Genomic DNA, 20,377 nt, shown 5'->3' on the forward strand with positions numbered 1-20,377 from the left:
ATGTGCATGGGTGTTTTGCCTACATGTATATCTGTGAACCATGCACACGCCTGGTATATGTGGGGGCCAGAAGACGGCGTCATAGCTCCCTGGAACTGGAGTTAACAGGTGGTTGTGGGTGCGGGAACTGAACCTGGGTCCTCTGCAAGAGCAGCCAATGCTGCTAACCACTGAGGGACCTATCCGGCTCCAGTCCTCTAATTTCTACACACACACACACACACACACACACACAACACCAATGTTTAAAATGACACGTTTAGCGATCGAAAGAATAATACCTGAAAGCATTATTTCATAAGCCACAAATGCACAAGACCAAACTCCATCTCCGCAGATGGAAAATGTCTACCTGACAGCAAACACACGGGCCCCACACCAAGTCTCTTTGCCCGGTGAGCGCTAACTTGACTATCAGGCCCCCTGGGGCCTGATCCGAGGAGCTCCTTGCAAAGGAGACTTTTAAGAGGAGCCTAGAATAAAAACTGGGTGCAAATAATCCTTCCTTGAGCCCCCTGGGAGAGTTCAGTAACGGTTCAGGTGCTTGCTTCATTGAATTCAATTATTGCCAGCGCCTGGCTGATCCTTTTATGAGTTCCCAACAGAAGCAGCAGAGAATACAGTTTTGAGGGGCCAGAGTCATGGGGGGGGTCAGCATTTCTTTCTGGTTTCTGATAGTTGGTTCCCCGGGGGTGGAGTGTGACAGCAGAAGATGCTTTGGATAAAAACCACTTGAGAAACAGGATGTGCGTTATGGCGAGATCAAGCTGGGGAAGGACATGGCCACACTGGCGGAGCTCCAAAGCTGTCACTCCCCGGCTAGGAGATAAGGCCAGAGAGGAACAGGACTAGTAGGGAAGAGGATCCGGGATGAGGACACGCCGCAAACATACAGTTGCAATACTTAGGATTCAGGAGGCTAGGGGGTCTATGTGAGCACAGAAAACCAGGATAAAAGACTTTTTTAAAATTAAGTAACATAAGTCCCTAAAAGTCCTAAAAACCCAAGCACCGCAGGAGTCTTAACCATCCCTGCCAGACTTCCAATGAGAAGATAATTTACAGAAAAGTCAGTAGCATTAGTCAGATTTGCCAAAGACCACTGACTGTGAGCTATCTGAGGCCAGCTGCCCCGTGAACAAGACAGCCGTACAGGGGACCAAATTAGTTTGAACGTTTCAGGGGAGAGTGTGCACACTTTGGCGTGGTTTTGTGGTCTTCAACTGTCCTGCCAACCCGGATAAGTCTGGGTGGTCAGGACCCATGGAGTGACAGGATGCAGCTCTGCTCCCCAGAATCCAGCCCAGGGAGTCTGTGGCTCCCAGAGATGCACTCCCGGCCAAGTATTACCATTGAAGCTATCTCTGTCCTTGGAGGACCCTAACCAGGCACACTTGCCAAGTGATGAGCAATGCTCTCCAGTAATATATGATTCAAAGTGGAAGTGGGGACTGGCCAAAAAAGGAAAACCTTCTAGTCATCTATTTTTAATAACAACAGAAGCATGGATGGGGGAAATCTGTGTTTTCTAGTCACCTGGGTCCTTCTGGGTCTGTGAGATCTACAGATCCCAGCAACCTCTTCTTTATAATTCCTTGTTCAAGTACTCAGCACTCCATCTGGCTCAGAGGAAACAAGAGGACAGCTGTCTTGCCCTGGTGGGTGAAGGGTTAATCCCAGGCAGTAGCCATGCAGGTAAAAAGGGAAGGAGCCCAAAATAAACAAAATGTTCAAAGCTGGTCAGACAGCAGTGACACTGGGATGACAGTGCTGGGGAGGAAAGGTCGGGCGGCAGTTAGATTCCCACCCTCCCACCCCATCTACTTGCCAGGATTTCCAGCATGTGGGCAGGCACTCTGAAGGAGGTCTCTTAGCATCTCCCAAAGACACATTTCGTCTGAATTTCTCTCTAAGCCTGTTGTCTATAATTATTTGGAGAAGAAGAAGTTACAGGACACCAGCCTAATGTCACCAGCTAATAATCAGGGAGTGTCCTAACAGCACAAAATCATTGACCAGCACACAGACAAATCGATAAGAAAAAGCCTGCAGCAGCCTGGGGTGAGCAGAGCACAGCCGGGTTGGCACGCGGAGGGAGGCCCAGGCCGATGACCTGGACCCCAGGCCCGATAGACATGGGGCTGCTACTTTCCTAGATGTGCTGCCTGCAGGATGACGTCAGGTCACCCAAGGTCTAACCTGGGAACACGTAATAACCCAGCTTCAAGGCCATCCTCGACCTCTGCCTCCCAGATCCCTCACACACACCTGAACCACAGCCAAGTGACCCATTCAACCTCGAAGTCGAGGCAGTATTCTTCTGTCTTCCCATCTTTGCCGCCCCCACCCAGCCAGATGAATGGTCTGTGCTTGGTGTTCGGCTTTTGTCCACTTTTGCAGCCTCATCATTCCCCATCCCCCTACAGCTTCCCAAAGGGATGGGTTCTCCCTCCTTCCACTCATGTGGTCCTGAAACCTATTGCCATATCAAGACCCACGCATGACCCCTGTGTGCCTGCATCCATCCTCCCCAGAGAATGGCCAAGTCCCACAGCACCCAAGTTCTGGATGCAGACGGTCAGTTGAGTTGGCTAAAGGACCGACCCCCAAGTGACAGTAAGTACTGGGACTCAGGGTTCTAGTCCCCCTTGGCTGCCACACCACCATGGCCTGCACTGGAGGACCCTCAAAATACTAATAAGCGCTGTTGCGCTCCACGGTCAGTGGGAAGTCTACCGCGCTGAATAAAAACAGGAGCCTCTCTCCACAGAACGAAACAATTCCCAGCCACTGAGTCTGTCCAGTCTCATCAGCCCTCGTACCCTAAGTCCCTCACTCCTCAATGATGATGTGTCACTTGCTACCACCGCCACTACCCGCCCCCGCCACCCACCGGGAGTGTCCAAGTCCCTGGCAGCTGGAGGCGAGGCTGGAGGGGCACCGACAGGCGCGCGCGCATCTGGACAGTCCGTTTTCAACCAAGAAACTGAACAGGCTACCCAAGAGTTTTCCAAAAGTATTTACCTACTAGGCGAGAGGTCGTCGCCACGTGTAAAGCACGCAGGGCACCCTTTCCTCCTTTATCCCCCACGGGGACCACAATCAGTCGGCCTAGACTGGGACCTGCATACACTGCGTCCTCTCTAAGTACTCGGGCTGGCCACCAGAAAACCTCCCAGGTCACACGATCAGTAAGAGACCGTCCCATCCACTGCCCCAAGTCCCAGATCCCGGGACCCGGGCCTGCCATGGAGCCCCGAGAACAGAGACGCATTCTCCGCGCCGCCTCGCCTTCCCTCTGGACTCGGCGGGTACCATAGGCAAGGCGCGCCCCGCTGCGGACAGCAGAGGAACCAGAGGGGTTGGGAGGCTCAGCCCGCAACGAGTTCGGGCCCCGGGGGCCCATCAGCCCTGCCCAGGACTCCGGCTCAGCGCAGGGAGCCCCTCCCCCTTCCGCTCCCGGTCCCCACCCGACCTCTGCGCCCCACAGAGTAGAGAGGCGCTGGAGGACACCCTCCGAGGACACTTACTTAAGAGGCTACATAGTTTCACCTCTGAGCTACGACAGCACCTCCCAGGTTATGGGCTGGGACCTCAGTGCCCACCACCGGGTGCGGCAGCGCCACTCTTCAGCCCACCCCTTTACTCCGCCGTTGGGCGGAGCCTCACCCCAGTCTGTCCAATAAGAGGTCATTTTCACTGAGACTGACATGTGAACAGAGCAATCATTAAGTCGAGTCCAGTCGGGGGTGGGGCTCATCGACACCGCGCTTCCTACTCGGACTAGCCCCGCCCAGAGTCAGGGAGTGCGCGTGCCCAGAATGTGAGAGGGCGGGACCTAGGGAAGATCTGACACTAGAGGTGGGGTCCTAACTGGGTCCCTGAACTCCAGCTGTACCGCGAAGAAGAGCCCTACCTAAGTAACCATCCTGCCCGGCAGATCGCTCTATGTTGCCGGTGACGCTAAACGGAGGTGCTCAGTCCTCTGAGCCACACTATTCTGTTGTCTATAGGGTCTAGGGGTCAGTATCCCTCGGATCTGTCTCCTCACTATCATGGGCTCCGCATAAGATACTTTCTACCGAGCCTCAGTCTTCTTCGTCTGCAAAACAGGAAAAAGTTGGATTTGCAGGACGCTAAGGTTCCAGTACTATAAATGGAATACACGGGTGGGAGAGGAGAGAAAGCGACACTTGACCTCCCCTGGCAGAGCCCCGCCTACCCGTGGTCGGGCGGGGAGGGGGGCGGAGGGGCGGGCGGGGGAAGCTCCAGGCCCAGACCCGCGGCAGGAGGCGTGTCCTACGAAACTGGATCCTGCTGTCCTCGGCCGGATCTAAGGCGCGCTGCGCCGCTCAGCCTAGAGACGTGGGGTCGACCAAGGATGGGGTCTGCACCCTGGGCTTCTCAGGTAGTCCCCGTGAAGGAGAAAGTCATGCAGAGACACTGCAAGTGACCCGGAGCGCATCTGGGAACAATGGAAGAGAGGATGGTAGGTAGCTAACCGGACTCCTTCTGCACGCGGGGACGTCGGAGGCGCACGTCGAGAGTCCCCGGAGAGCTCCATTTAGAACGGCAGTAAAGCCATGAGGAGTATTCGGTCCTCCCAGCCCAAGGCTGGCATCGGGGCTGGAGGCGATCTGCGACGCTGAAGGGTGCCAGTGGGGCACCGCCGCCGGAGGGCAACGCCATGGCCAGAGAGGAGTGCAAGGCACTGCTGGATGCGCTTAATAAGACCACAGCGTGCTATCATCACTTGGTGCTGACTGTGGGAGGCTCCGCGGACACTCAGGACCTGCGCGAGGAGCTGCAGAAGACCCGCCAGAAGGCGCGCGAGCTGGCTGTGGCGACCGGCGCCCGGTTGACCGTCGCACTGCGTGACCGGGGCTTGGCGACCGAAGAGCGCGCGGAGTTCGAGCGGCTCTGGGTGGCCTTTTCGGGCTGCCTGGACCTGCTCGAGGCCGACATGCAGCGCTCACTGACGCTGGGAGCAGCCTTCCCGCTGCACGCGCCGCGCCGGCCTCTCGTGCGCACTGGGGTGGCTGGCGGCTCCTCTGCAGTGGCCGCGCGCGCCCTGAGCGCTCGTAGCCTGCGACACGAGGCCGAGGGAGACTTCGACGTCGCCGACCTGCCTGAGTTGGAGCGCGAAGTCCTCCAAGTGGGCAAGATGATCGACGACATGGAAATGAAAGTCAACGTACCCCGCTGGACTGTGCAGGCGCGGCAGGCGGCGGGCGCTGAACTCCTGTCCGGTGCCAGTGCTGGTGCGTCCTCGGCTGGTGACATTTCGGTACAGGAACGCGCGGGACCCTGCGACCCCAACAAGGCCCTGGCCGCCACTGTTTTCAGTGCCGTGCTGTTGGTGGCTGTGGCACTCGCCTTATGTGTGGCAAAGCTGAGCTGACTGACACCCAACGGCCACCCGCTGCCCCTTCTCCTTCCAGGGTATGGGCGTGAAGGCTGGCCTGTTAACGAGAGGTAGTGAACTCCGGTGTGTGCGTATGAACACGATCCTTTCAAGGCACATTCTGCTTGGGCAAGACATGTTTTGTTTTTTAACTTACTGGCCCAAGAGGAGTTAACTGCACGGGGCTGTCAAGGCATTACCTCTAATGTCCGCAGGAGCTTTATCTCCTATTAATAGAAATCGGTTCACAGTGACCCCGGATCCCTTTGAGCTTGATGGGTTAACACGTGTGTCCCAAGTTTGGTGCCCTCACCCTACTAGTTGGCTCCCACTATGCATAAGACAGGGCAATTTGGGAAAGATGTAGGGTTGCAATCAAGGGTGACGAAGGGGGTGTTTTGTCCCTAGACAAGAAGCAAACTGCAATAAGATAGATGTAAGTAGGTTTTATTACCTTAACTCTTTGGGGCCTAAGCTTTGGGAGAGCGTGCTGATAGCAGGCCATGCAAAGTGCTTTCTCTAGGGTACACGATTGCACTTCTTGGCGGAGATTGCCCGTTAGACACCAGGAGCAGCAGCGAGGGAAGGTTTGGTGATGTGACTCCATTTAGGAAACCAAAGAAGGTCGTTTCGGCAACTCGATGTGGCAGTCGGGGTTGGATCCCCTGAACACTTGCCTCAAGGAAAGACTTCTCCCTACCCATCCCTGGATGGGGGGCGGGGATGGACAGTAGGCTGCCGCTTTGGGAGGGGCCACACCACTATGTAAACAGGCACGGTCTCCTTCCCAGAGGCTTATTTTATTCCGGAATTAGAGCACAGTATTTGACCCCTCTTTGAGGGAGGGCTGGGAGAATCCTCTTTGAAGCCCTTAATCCTATCTATCCCCGGAATTTACCGGCTAGCCAATAGGAGAACGAATTTTCTGAAGAGCTGTCCAACTGGCTGACCCCGTGCTACAGGAAAGGGCAATACTGGCATCGTTAGTACACAGAGGCTGAGCCGGCCTGCTGAGTTCAAAATGTAACAGTTTTGACTTGGAATTTACGGACCTTTAAACACACACACACACACACACACACACACACACACACACGGGTGTGCACACAGACCCCTACATACACACATGCGCAGACACACACATGGATACACACACCCCTACATACACACATACATAGACACACACACCTACATTGTCTGAAAGAATGACATTAGTATTTTGGTACCAAAGTCGAGTTGTGTTTGTTTTTAGTGTAAAGGAAACTGGGCCACAAGCTCATATATGCCTAATGAGTCAAGCACAGAGATCTGTTGCATGGACACAGTGTGGGCTACCAAGTATGAGCTGCATCCATCCTTTAAAATCTATATTCTTGGGGGCCAGAGAGATAGTTTAACATAAGTTTGTATTATATCCAGGCATAGTGGTGCATGCCTTTAATCCCAGCACCCTGGAGATAGAGGCACTCAAATATTTCTCTTGTGAGTTTGAGGCCAGGGATACATAGAGAGACTCTGTCTCAAAAAAAGAAAAAAGAAAAAAAAGAAAAAAAAAGAAAAGAAAAGAAAGAAAGACAGAAGAAAAAAGAAAAAAGTGTATATTGTTTTTGCAGAACATGAACGCTCTGTTCCCAGCACCCATCTCCAGTAGCTCACAACTGCTTGGAACTCCAGCTCCAGGAGAGGTATGATGCCTTCTTCTGACTTCCTTGGGCACTTGCCCCCACCACCACCACCACACCACACACACCACACACACCTAAAACTAAATCTTTTTTTAAAAAAAATCCATATTCTTGAATAGAGGCTGAATTTTGAGCTCATGGCTCAAACTACCAGAATCATCTACATAAAAGGCACAAGTGTCCGCTTTCTCCCTATAAAGGAGACACCCTCTTTTGGCCTCCAGAGGAACTGCCTGCAGGTGGTGCACAGACATGCATGCATGCAACCTCCCCAATGCAAAATGATGATGATAATGATGATAATTTTTTAAGTGAGGAAGAGGATCATGTGGAGGGAAATAGCAGTGCTGTACAAGGTCAGCTTGGAAGGCTGAGGCACAGAAGCAAATAGGGGCTCACGGTTCTAGGTGCTGCAACCTACCCCTACCCTCGGCCACATGACCTCTCTTCACACAGGTTCTGAGGCCTCAAAGAGGAAGCGGTGGAATCTGTTGGCAGGTGTCTTTGATTGTGCCCTTAAAAGATTCACGGGTCTTAAAGCCTACTGAACTCTTCACAATAATTACTGGTAAAAGTTCCTACCTCCTCCTCTGGCTGGGCTAGGCAACTCTGAGGAGGTGCGACTTTCAACCTTTTTGTTGTGGCTGCTTGCCCAGGATGGCTTTAGAGACAACTTCGAAAGTTTTAAACTCCACCTCCCACACACGACACAACATGGAGTCCCTGTCACCTTCTCCAGAGATCACCTCTGTGGGAAGAGAAATTTGGAGGCATTTGGTGACATGGTATTACGGAATCTCGCTACAATACAGTTGATGAAGGCATCCTGACTTTTTCAAGGTTGCAACTCTATTCTTATTGGGAGTTTTGTTTTATTTATTTATTTATTTATTTTTTAAAAAAAAAAATAGGGGCCAGAGAGATGGCTCAGCAGTTAAGAGCACTTGCTACTTTTAGAAAGGGCTACAGTTCAGCTCACAGGCACCTGTTACTCCTGCTCCTGGGGATCTGGCGCCCTCTTCTGGCCTCCACGGGCACCGCACATACATGGCCGGCGCGTATGTACACACACACAAGTATCAATACATTTCTCAAAATTGTTCTGGAGAGAGTATTGAAGACATACACCATCTGGCACTGAATAGGCCATTAAGACAGGCCTTCTTAATGCTGTGACGCATTAATACAGTTTCTTGTGTTGTAGTGACCCCCACCATAGAATTATTTTGTTGCTACTTCATAACTAATTTTTGCTGCTGTTATGAATTGAAATGTAAATATCTGGTATGCAGGATATCTGATTGTGACCCCTGTGGGGTCGCGGCCCACAGATTGAGAATGGCTGCTTTAAAAGCAGAGAAGACAAACAAATTTCCCATTGCCACTCTTTTCACCCACACGGCCATTCTTTGGATATTTAATTAGCTGGGTCGCTCATGAGGGTTCTCAGATCACCGCAACCTGCGATAAAATGCTGCAAAAAGAAAAGACTGAATTGAGTTAACATTCCTCTAGCAGACCTGCAAACCCAAGAAACTCGCTGCGCTTCAAACTGTTAAATATGAGCTGAATTCTTTGGTACTTGATGCTGTGTAAGGGAACGGCTACAGGACAATGTCACTTCCTGACTTGTACAACTGGCTCATTTCTAACTAATATGTCTACCCTTGTTTCTACGTATAATTGACGGGCTTTGCTGATGCATACTTTGCTGTTGAGGTCATTCGTTTTCTATAGATATTTGGTCTGATCTTATACCTGATAAAACTGATGGGAAAAAAATTCAAAATGCATCCACTAAGCTGGGTTCCGTGCAGACCTGCTACTTAAGAATGGAGCCTGTTCCAAGGCTCATTCAAGAAGATCACCTGTTCAAGACTAGCTTGGGCTGCAGTGTGAGTTCAAGGCTGGCCTGAGCTCAACCTAGCCTGGGCAACTTAGACTCTATCGCTCAAAATAAAAAAGTGAAAAGAGGGAGGCTGGAGAGACGGCTCAGAGGTTAAGAGCGCTGGCTGCTCTTCCAGAGGTCCTGAGTTCAATTCCCAGCAACCACATGGTGGCTCACGGCCATCTATAGTGAGATCTGCTGCCCTCTTCTGGTATGCAGGTAGAATACTGTATAGATAGATAGATAGATAGATAGATAGATAGATAGATAGATAGATAGATAGATAAATCAATCTTTTATAAAAACAGTGAAAAGGGGACTGGGGTTGTCGCCTACGGCAGAGCACTTGCTTAGCATGTTTGAGGCTTAAGATCCAATCCTGTGCCCCTCAAAAATGTATTAACTGATATTAAAAGGCAATAACTGAGGATGTCAAGGGACTGTCAACCTGTCAAGGGAATGAATGCATTCTGAGCTAGCAGTAAGCTATTAATGATGACCATAATCATATTGAAAGAAGCAAATACCCAGATAACTTTTTTTCTAAGATAGGATCTCACTATTATAGTCCTGGCTGTCCTGGATTTCACTCTAAGATCAGACTGACTTTGAACTCAGAGAGATCCTCCTGTTTCTGCCTCCTGAGTGCAGGGATTAAAGGCACCTCACTACGCCTTGCTTTAATTGTGTAGCCACAATGGCCTTGAAGTAGTGATCCTCCTGCCTTAGCCTCTTCAGAATACACTACCAGTTGTGGACCACCATAACCAGTGGGATGATTTTATGTAATATAAAAGGTTATGCTTTGAAATGCCACGAGGAAAAATATTTACGGTAGAGTTGATATCTGAGCGTTGGGATTTCCCTAGAGTGTGTAAAGGATGCGTGACGCTGAAGAACTGGGAAACAGTTTTGGCTGAAGAGATGTCCAATTTGCATGAGGTTCCTGGCAATGCTGCATTGCCTCCCCACCCCCCATGTGCACACTAGTGCATTTTAAAGCTGCCCCCTCTCTCTTTAGAGTGTTCGATGGTGGATGCTTTGTGAGGCTCTGAGCTCCTGGGTATGAGGAGCTGATGAGCAAAATGTTGTAGAGGAAGCTCACCTCTGCATCCTCGGGGTGTGCCTCTTCCTGGGAGGTTCACCATCTGCCCTGACCAGGGAACTCTGCCTCTATCCAGGTACCTCAAGTCATTTGATATCCCCATGCCTCGGATTCTCTACTGGTGGCATAAGGGTCTTGACCAGTTAGCTCGGTGAGCCCCCATGGAGCTTCAGATGTTCGGGAGATCGCCTCACTAACGTGAATAAGGCTTATTTTGTTGGTTGGTTTGGTATGAGGCTTTTTGCTTTGCTGGTTGGTTTAGGTATATCCTCGTTGAATGTAACCTTGTGGTTTGGTGGTTATTGTCTAAAAATAAGAGATGGCTCAGAGGATAAGGGCACATACTCTTCTTCCAGAGCTCACAAGTTCGAGTCTCAGCACCCACACCAGGTGTCTCACAACGGCCCGTAACTCCAGTTCCAGGTGGATCAGACACCTCTGGCCTCTGTGGACACTTGCACTCAGTGTGCACACAGATAACACATACATACACGTAATTAAAAATGACAAAATATTTTAAATGTTTAAAAAGTTTAGAAGTCAGGCTAGTGAGGTGACTCGGGGTGAGGGAGCTCACTGCCAAGCCTCACAACCTGAGCGCCGTCCTGAACCCCACGTGCTGGAAGGAGAGAACGGACAATCAAGCGCTGCTCTCTGACCTCCACACACATACTATGACGTGTGTGTGGCCCCGCTCTCCACGCACACGAAATAAATAAATAATATATGTAAAAAAGTAACAAGTATTTAGTTTTAAAATACCAAAATTAATTAAGCTTCGAGTGATTTCAGTGCATACAGAGTTAGAGTGTAGACTTTCAAAAGCAAGCGTGGGATTCGGGGTGTTGCTCAGCAAAAGTGGGCTCAACTAGCACTCCAAGTCTCTGGATCCAACCCCCAGCTCTACAAAGGGAAACAGAGGCCTATATGTTATGCTATCTGTGTATAGTACTTACATAGATAAGGAATTTATAGTATGTGTACAGTATTTAACTAGATAAGGAATTGAAATTCAGACTCTTAAGTCTGAGTCCAAGTGTTTATTTATTTTTAGGGGCTGGAGATGGAGAGATGTTTTAAAGATTGAGAGTGCTTATTGCTCCAGGGTTTGGTTCCTACCACCAACAGGAGGCCTGTAACTCCGGTTCCAGGGTATCTGTCCCTCTCCTCTGGCCTCCAAAGACACTGACCTCCAACTCACACAGACACAGACACACACACACACACACACACACACACACACAATAAAATGATGAATCTAATTTTCAGTCTGTTTTGCACAGCAATCAGGCCGCCTCAAGAGATTCTGAGACACAGTAAAGACAAGCCCTTGCTATTGTCACGTAGTTTGGAGACTACACTCGCTCCCTAACCTTAGAAAACCAGGCAGCAAGGCTTGTTTCTGTGTGATGGTGGATCCATGATGGAATCAAGGGTTTCACCTCTACATGTTGTATCAACGGGTTCTAACCACGTTCGTGAATAAGCAAAAATATTAGAGATAATAGGCAGCATTAATAACCTGTAGGAAAAGGCACCTTCAAACGACCCCACTATCAAGTTGTGACTTGAAAGAATATCCTTCATTTTCATCACCCACGTTGGAACGGAAGTGTGCAGCCCGACCTGCAGATCTACTCTCCACAGACTGAGGCGTAAAGAGATGTTCAGAGAGCGTCAAGACTGTAGAAGCTTGCTGGACGTTTTCCTCTGCGGTACAATCATACTCAGGCTTTAACACCAAAAGCAAGGCTGTGGGCAACACAGATCAAAGCCGTACTTCAAATCCAGTTTCTCCTGGTTCTTGAAGACTGACCAAAGATCCCATGATGGTGGGACAATATTGTCTGGAAAAATATTCCTGTCATTTACTTATTTTCCATCTCCTTCCGTGGAGGGTTCCAGATTCTTTTCCCCGCAGGATTGCAAGGTAGAGGACACCCTAGTTCTTTAGTGTTTGAGAAGTTTAAGACCTTAAGTTTGTATGACCTGTGGAAATACAAGAAATGACAGCTCTTGTCAAATGATTTTAAAGAGTCTTTCAAACATTCTGGTGCCAGAAAGCATAGTTGAGTGTTGCCTGTGTGGATATATATGTATTAGATGTGAGGAAAAGTCTATAAAGAAATACACAGAAATGAAAGTATTTGTTAAGGTGGTGAGGTTATGAGTGATGTTTTTCAATATTTTTATTTAATGTTATATTGTTTTTACAATAAAACTTTAAATGCTATTATCATCTGGGAAAATGTTATTATGTTATTAAAATGTAATTTGTACCAATCAGGATGTCTAGCTGGGTATGGTGGTGCAAGTTCGTTTTGTTTTTTTGAAACAAAGCCTCGGTCTTAGTCACGGTTCTGTGGCTGTGAAGAGACACCATGATGGCAGCACCTCTTTTAAAAGGAAGCATTTAACTGGGGGCTCGCCTACAGTGTCAGAGGGTTAGTCCTTGCTCATGGCAGGGAGCAGACAGCCATGGTGCTGGGGCAGTAGCTGAGAGCTTTGTATCCTGGTCCACAGGCGGAAGGCAGAGAGACACTGGTAGCCGCTTTTGAAACCTCACGGCCCACCCCCAGGGACCTCCATCAAGGCCACACTTTCTGATCCTACCCTAACAGTTTATCAACTGGGGACATGTGCAAATACATGAGCCTATATGAGTCACTCTCCTTCAAACCGTGGCAGTCTCTCTACGTAGCCTCGGCTGTCCTGAAACTCACTCTGCAGACCAGGCTGGCCCGGAGCTCAGAGGTCCTCCTGCCTCTGCCTGACCATTGAGTGCTGATACTAAAGGCTTTATAACAAGTTTTCAATCCAAGCACTCCAGAGGCAGGCAGATCTCTGTGGGCTCCAAGGCCAACCTGGTCTACATTGAGAGTTCCAGCTCAGCCAGGGCTGTACAAACAAAAAAATAAAAGCAGCTACAGTTAGGCTCTCGAGTATCACGAGAAATAACCATAATCTTTGCCCCAATAACAAACCAGTGTTTTCTTTTATATTCCTTTTTCTCCCATTGCTGGAGGTTGTAGCAGGACTTTGCACCTACGCTAGGCAAGTCCCCTATTGCTGAGTTATAGTCTAAACAGAGAGACTTTGGTTTAGGGTCTCTTGGAGGAAGTGCCAGGAGCAGTAGATACAGACCTATGGTCACAGCACTTGGTGGGTGGGGCAGGAGGATTCAACATGCAAGGTCATTCTTCACTATTATAATAGTGTCCTGGAGACTAGCCTGGGCTATGCGAGACATTATCTCAAAAATAAAAATGGAAGAGAAAAGGGGGTGGGGGGGGCAAATCAGGGCAGGCTTTTAAATGGGCTGACCAGATGGATCAGTGTAACGCCAAGAGCAATGACTGCCCTTGAAGAGGACCCAAGAACCTCAGCAACCTCTGCAGACACACACACACACACACACACACACACACACACACACACACACAGAGGAATCTTAAAAAGATGAATAAATAAAATATGCCATCACTGTTATCATCAATCATACTGTATTAAAAGTCCTGAAAAAGAGCCAACAGTCAATACACAACCTTTAACTTTTCCATAGCTAGGTAAAATCTACTAAAACCTTAAAGTGAAAGACAATTATACTTTTCAAAATAAAGAAATACATTAAACAAGAAAACCCTTCTATATTCCCTACTCACCCAACTTAGAGTATTTATGTGACTATATCTGAAGGTTTTTATTTTATTTTTGGTTTTTGGTATTTTTTTTCCTTTTTGGCTTTTGTTTTACCTGTGTGTAAGAAATTCTCCTACAGAATGGCCCTACAGAAGCCAGTGTCTGTGTCAATGCCCATGACTTCAGCACCACTGAAGGCCCTGCAGATGCCCAGGGTCTGGTCAGCCACCTTGGCTGTCCATGGTCAGTCCATGTTGGCATCTAAGAGTCATTCTGCTTCAGGGCCATGCTGATGTGACAGGTCTATTGTTGCCACTGGGGCCCATGGTGATATCCAGGCCTGGGCTGTGGTGTAGGGTCAAGTCTGGGTCTGTGGTCCTACCATAGCCAGGGGCTGTGCTGACATTTGTGGTTCCCGTTACCACCTAAAGCTATGAAAGAACTCTGGGTTTGGGTCATCACCTCCTTAAAATTCAGCTGTAGGCAAGCCTGTAGGGCATTTTCTTAATTAGTGATTAATGGGGGTGACATCAGCCCATTGTGGGTGGTCCTATCCCTGGGCTCTGTAAGGCAGATTCCGTGTTCTGTAAGGCAGCATCCAAGCAAGTAAAAAAGCAGCACCGTCCATGGCCTCTACATCAGCCCCTGGCACCAGGTTCCTGTCCCAACTCTCCTCAGTGATGGATAATGCCATGAAGTTTAAGTTGAATAAAAGCAATGTGTGGTGGCTTGAATAAGGATGGCCCTCCTCGGCTCATATATTTGAAAACTTAATCATCAAAGACTGGCACTATTTGAGAAGGATTGGAACTTTTGGAGGAAGTGTGTCGCTGCGGGTGGGCTGAAAGGTTTCAAAAGCCCATGCCAGGCCCAGGCTTGTCTCTTCTCTCTCATACACACTCTCTGTTTGCAGATCAGAATGTGGCTCTCAGTTACTTCTCCAGCACCAAGTCTGCCTGCCACCATGCTCCTCACTGTGATGATAGTAGACTAACTGCTGAAACTACAAGCAAGCCTCAATTAGATGCTCCGTCCAAAGAGTTGCCATGGTCATGGTCTCTCTCTCTCTCTCTCTCTCTCTCTCTCTCTCTCTCTCTCTCTCTCTCCCTCTCTTTTCTTTTTCGAGACATGATTTCTCTGTAGCTTTGGAGCCTGTCCTGGAACTCGCTCTGTAGACCAGGCTGACCTCGAACTCACAGAGATCTACCTGCCTCTGCCTCCCGAGCGCTGGGATTAAAGGCGTGTGCCACCACCACCCAGCTGCCCATGGTGTCTCTTGACAGCAATAGAACCGTGACACAGGCAGCAGGCTAAAGCAGAATGAGGAAGTCTCTACTATGGGCCCCAGATTCTATCTAATGGCTTTTTTAGCTTTCTGAGTTGATGGAAACTAAGGTTTTGTTAAGTTAATATAATCCAAAAATTTCATCTGTTAGGATGTTAGGTCAGGCATAGATGTGGACAAGGCGTGGCTACTCAGGGGACTATAAAGGTAGCCCAAGTTAAACTGTAGTTAGGCTCTGGACCTGCAACATTCCAACTCTTTCCCATCACTGAGGTTCTTTCGGGAGACACAGGGAGAAGCACAGCCTCTCCAGGAGCCTCGCAGGGGTGACAGCTTGCACCTGTGACCCTCGCTCACAGAGGCAGGAGGGCTGAGAAACTGAAGCCAGCCTTGGCTACATAATAAGATCTTATGCTAAAAGAAATAAATAGAATGATCCGGGCGGCGGTGGTGCACACCTTTAATTCCAGCACTCAGGAGACAGAGGCAGGTGGATCGGTGAGTTTGAGGCCAGCCTGGTCTACAGAGCTAGTTCTAGGACAGCCAGGGCTACATAGAGAAACCCTGTCTCAAACAAACAAATAAATAGAGTTTCACCTTTTTCCAATCCCTCTCTAATGAGCTGCCTTCCACCATAGCATATGTGTCCTGAGCTCCAATCCTTTGTATTTGGGGTGGGGATGTGGTGCCAGGGATTGACCATGCTGCTGTCCTCCAGCCACCCAGCTACATCCTCCATCCTCATAAATTAGTGGCAAGTGCTGGTTACCAACTCGAAGGGACTGAGAGACACCTAGAAGCATAGTAAGCGTACTTCTGTATGCACATGAGGGTGTTTTAGAGAGGACTGGGGTCTATCTATGACATGAAGACAAGTCCCCAAGCTGACAGCACAGTGAGAGCCAGTCTTGGGCTTTGGAGATGGCTCTGGGTAAGAACTCCTGCTGTACACATGCTATCCACAGGTGAGGACCCGAATTCTGGCCTCTAACATCCATGTAAATGTAAGTGTCTTCTATCCTGGTGCTTGGAAGGTAGAGGCAGGTGGAACTCTGTTAGTCTGAGGCCAACCTGGTCTACAAGTGAGTTCCTGGCCAGCTGGGACTCCATAGTGAAATCCTGTCTCAAAAAAATTCAAATAAGAAATTGATGTGACCATGATGTCCTGGTTGGTGTGGGGAAGGCAACAGGGCTGAGACACGGGCATCATTGAGACCATCTGGCTGCTGTCATCACCAGAAAAAAAAGTACTCAAGCTCCATGTTCAGTGAAGGATCCTGCACGTGCAAGCACACACACACAGCATACACATACATACACACATACCACAGGCATGCACATATCACACACACACACCACATATACATATGTACAACCCACACAACCCAAACACACATACACACATACCACATGCACACATATACCACATATACATACACACAACCCACACATACATACCCACATACCACAAGTACACACACACCACACACAGACCACGTATACATACATACAACCCATACATACAAACACACATACCACATGAACACACACCATACACGGACCACATATACATACACACAACCCACACATACATACCCACATACCACATGTACACACACACCACACACAGACCACATATTCATATATACAACCCATACATACAAACACACATACCACATGCACACACACCATACATGGACCACATATACATACACACAACCCACACATACACATATACCACATGCACACACACCATACACAGACCACATATTCATATGTACAACCCACACATACAAACACACATACCACATGCACACACACCATACATGGACCACATATACATACACACAACCCACACAACCCACACATACACATATACCACATGCACACACACACCATACACAGACCACATATTCATATGTACAACCCATACATACATACACACATACTACATGCACACACACCACACACAGACCACATATATATATGTATAACCCACACATACATACACACATACCACATGCACACGCACACCACACACACATATACACATCCAGAACACACACAGCCCACACATACATGCCCATACCACATAAATGCACACAAATATACAATATACAACACACACAGCACATACACACAACATACACATAAATACATACATACCCACACAACACACAGCCCATGCATACATGCCCACATCACATACACAATGCACAGAAATATACAATACATAACACATGCATAGCACATTCACAACACATACACACACATACACACGGACACACACACATCAAGATAAATCTCTTAAGGTTTATAACTTCTACTGGCTTTATTTCTCTAGAGACTACTGTTAACTGGCTGTATGGAACAGATACCCATGTCGCTGGCCTAATTAATGCCATCTTGTCCTTCTCTGGGGCCTGCGTTGGCCTCTCCAACCTTTCTTTGTAAGTCACTCTTTCCTACAGTAACCTCAGAACAGCAGAACTGATCGATAGGATTGATTAATAAGACTGATCGATAAACATCTTGTGACAAGGGACTGAAGTTACCTCCATGTCATGGTGAAGCCTCCCAGGATGGGTGACCCCCAAATGTGGGTGAGTGTCTGCACTCAGTGGGGAGGTTACAAGACTGTTCCTCTCAAATGACGACAGCAAAGACACCCTCTTAGGACTGCCTGGCCGCACCAGGCCTGGCTCTGGCTAGAACTGTTTCATTACACAGACCTCCTCTTCTCTCTGAATTCTCCAGCATCACCCTCCTTAGCTGGGTCATAGGGAAGGAGAGCCATACTAGTCCTTTGGTCCTGCTGGAGATAGCACTTTGCCCCAAAACTCTGATTACACGGTGTCTGTTTTGTGCTAATAGGCTTAATAATTCACTGTCAGAACCAGACAGAACACCTATCTCACTTACATTAACTAGCTTGTTGAAAAAGCTACTATAAAGGACACAGAAGAATAGCCAGGTGAAGAGATGCATGGGGCAAGATATGAGCGTGGGACCAGGCTGGCCTCAAACTCACAGAGATCCGCCTACCTCTGCTTCCCAAGTGCTGGGATTAAAGGCATGCGCCCCGCTGCCGGCCACCCTTCTCTCTTTAAGCATTCCTTCCGCCCGCCCTGCACTTCTATGGGTTTAATAATTCAGAACCACATCAAACGTCTTATTACATAGGCTTACAGAGGTTTTGCTTGTTTACTTATTTATTGCTTGCTATTTGTTTTCAGGAGACAGTATCTTGTCTTGTCATCTAGACTGACCTCGAGCGTACTCTTGAACACAGACTGAGCGAAACATTTATTTCCCCCCATCAAAGTTAGTCAGCTCAACCACACTTATATTCCCTGGGTCTCCCCGTGACTCTTTGCACCTATTAGCCTGTCATGTCACACTGTGGAGCTCTGACAATGGGGTGAGACAAGGTCATTAGCTACGTCAGGCGTAAAAGCCAGAGGCCATTTCAGCCCCATGTGCTTGCTAACCTGGTCTATGTTTTGGCACAGGTACCTTTATGCAAGAAGCTGTTGCCTTGTCAAGTTCTTTTGCCTTGTTTGTTTGTTTGTTTCTGCAGCACTGAGATTGTCCTTTCCTAACAAGGCTCTCTTTACACACAGGCTTCTCCTGCCTCAGCCTCCCGACCGCTGGGCTAACAGGCTTGTGTCACCACAAGTGGTTTGGTTTCAGAGTTGTGTGGTGTCTAATGCCCAGACTCCCTCCTTCTCCTCCCACGTCCCCAGGGTTGAAAGCAGTGATTCTATTCCTTCATCACTGGGGGGCGGGGCTTTCCCGGGGCTCTAGCCCCAAGTTACCTCATTCTATAAAGTCAGGTGTCCAAAGGAGCTTATTATAAATGTAACCCTTTTATTATTCATGAACTCTCTGAGAGGAAGAGATAAAGACAGAGAGAAACCGGCAGGACATCTTTAGGACAGGAGCTTTGAAAACAAGCAGCTCTGACTTTCCCGTCCTTGACTAGTGTTAGGTGACTGTGTGACCCTGTGAGACAGTTGTCACCCCAAGAAACCTGCTCCCACAGCCTGGAGAAATCAGGCCTTACCCACTGCAGCTCTCTCCCTGAGACAGAATTAGGACACTGTCTGTTGGGGTTGGAGAGATGGCTCAGCAGTTAAGAGCACTGGGTACTCTTCCAGAGAACCTGGGTTCAATTCCCAGCACCCACATGACAGCTCACACCTGTCTGTAACTTCTGTTGCAGGAGATCTGACACCCTCAAGCAGACATGCATACAGGCAAAACCCCAATGTATATAAAATAAAAATAAAATACGTATTAAAAAAATAATAAGAAACAACTGTCTGCCTATGCTATGGCCTAAAAGCAGTTCCTAATCTCTGGTCCTAACCAACACCCAGCTTTCCCATGCCCATGCTCTTTGACACATTGCCCATTCTATACTAAATCAAGTGGTGTAAAACTTCCCGACACCCCCTAAAACATATTAAAGCCCAATATCCCTTTTCACAGGGGATTTTTCTAAAGGTACTTTCTGTTCCAAGCTATCTCTGTCCACCTCATTGCAGCTCTCTCTCTCTCTCTCTCTCTCTCTCTCTCTCTCTCTCTCTCCCTCCCCCCCTGTGTGTGAATGTTTCTTTCCCCTTCTCTGTCTCTCTCCCTCCATCCTCTCTCTTTCTCTTTCTGTCTCTGTCTCCCTCTCTCTGTTTGTCTCTCCTCCCTCTTTCCTTCTTTCTCTCCCTCTCTGTCTCTCTCTCTCTCCCCCTCCCCCATCTTATTCTCACTCCAAGTCATGGGGAGCCTCACAGGATGGGTGACCCCCAAAATGAGGGTGAGTATCTGCAGTGTGTGTGTGTGTGTGTGTGTGTGTGTGTGTGTGTGTGTGTGTAAATGTGTACATAAGGGCCAGGCAGTGGTGGTGCATGCCTTTAATCCCAGCACTCAGGAGGCAGAGGCAGACATATCTCTGTGATTCGAGACCAGCCTGGTCTACAAAAGCTAGCTCCAGGATAGGCTCCAAAGCTACAGAGAAACCCTGTCTCGAAAAACCAAAAAAAAAAAAAAGTGTACATGAGTACATCACCCGTGGAAACCAGAAGAAAGCATTGGATCCCTGGAGTTAGAGGAATTGTGAGCTGCCCAACATGGGTGTGATATAGGAACTCCCTTGCTTCCTTCTCTGAAACTCCTAGCTATGAACCTATAATAATAAACTCCTTGAGAAAAATCCACCTTCCCCATTGTCCATGAAATTGATTCTTCAAGTTCTGAGACAAAGAGCCTGGAAGTCTTGGGCCTGAGTTAGTTTTTGTGGCCCTTGGTTTTGCATAACCCAGCCACAGAGCTACTGCTCACCTGGGGTAAGGAAGTTCTCAAGGACCCCTGCTTT

At 48.6% G+C, this 20,377-nt stretch overlaps 2 protein-coding genes across 2 annotated transcripts in view; one reads left to right on the top strand and one right to left on the bottom strand.

Annotated features, from left to right (window-relative positions):
- Nucleotides 1-3,652, bottom strand: part of Ankrd27 (ankyrin repeat domain 27) — a 51,443-nt gene extending 47,791 nt beyond the window's left edge. The window contains exon 1 of the mRNA XM_087906277.1: nucleotides 3,531-3,652. The gene's annotated coding sequence lies outside the window, so the exon portion shown is untranslated. The remainder of the gene's footprint in view (nucleotides 1-3,530) is intronic.
- Nucleotides 3,653-4,288: 636 nt separating this feature from the next.
- Nucleotides 4,289-12,247, top strand: Rgs9bp (regulator of G protein signaling 9 binding protein). The gene has a single exon (XM_085695601.2). It carries the CDS (start codon nucleotides 4,688-4,690, stop codon nucleotides 5,399-5,401), a length of 714 nt encoding a protein of 237 aa, XP_085551727.2. The 5' UTR covers nucleotides 4,289-4,687; the 3' UTR covers nucleotides 5,402-12,247.
- Nucleotides 12,248-20,377: the final 8,130 nt, after the last annotated feature.

This window comes from Myodes glareolus, chromosome 1 (genome assembly GCF_982192425.1).
Source record: "Myodes glareolus chromosome 1, mMyoGla1.1, whole genome shotgun sequence".
Classification (NCBI taxonomy): Eukaryota; Metazoa; Chordata; class Mammalia; order Rodentia; family Cricetidae; genus Myodes; species Myodes glareolus.

Excerpts from the sequence above, each read along its gene's own strand:
- Rgs9bp (XM_085695601.2), top strand. The coding sequence starts at position 4,688 with ATGGCCAGAGAGGAGTGCAAGGCACTGCTGGATGCGCTTAATAAGACC.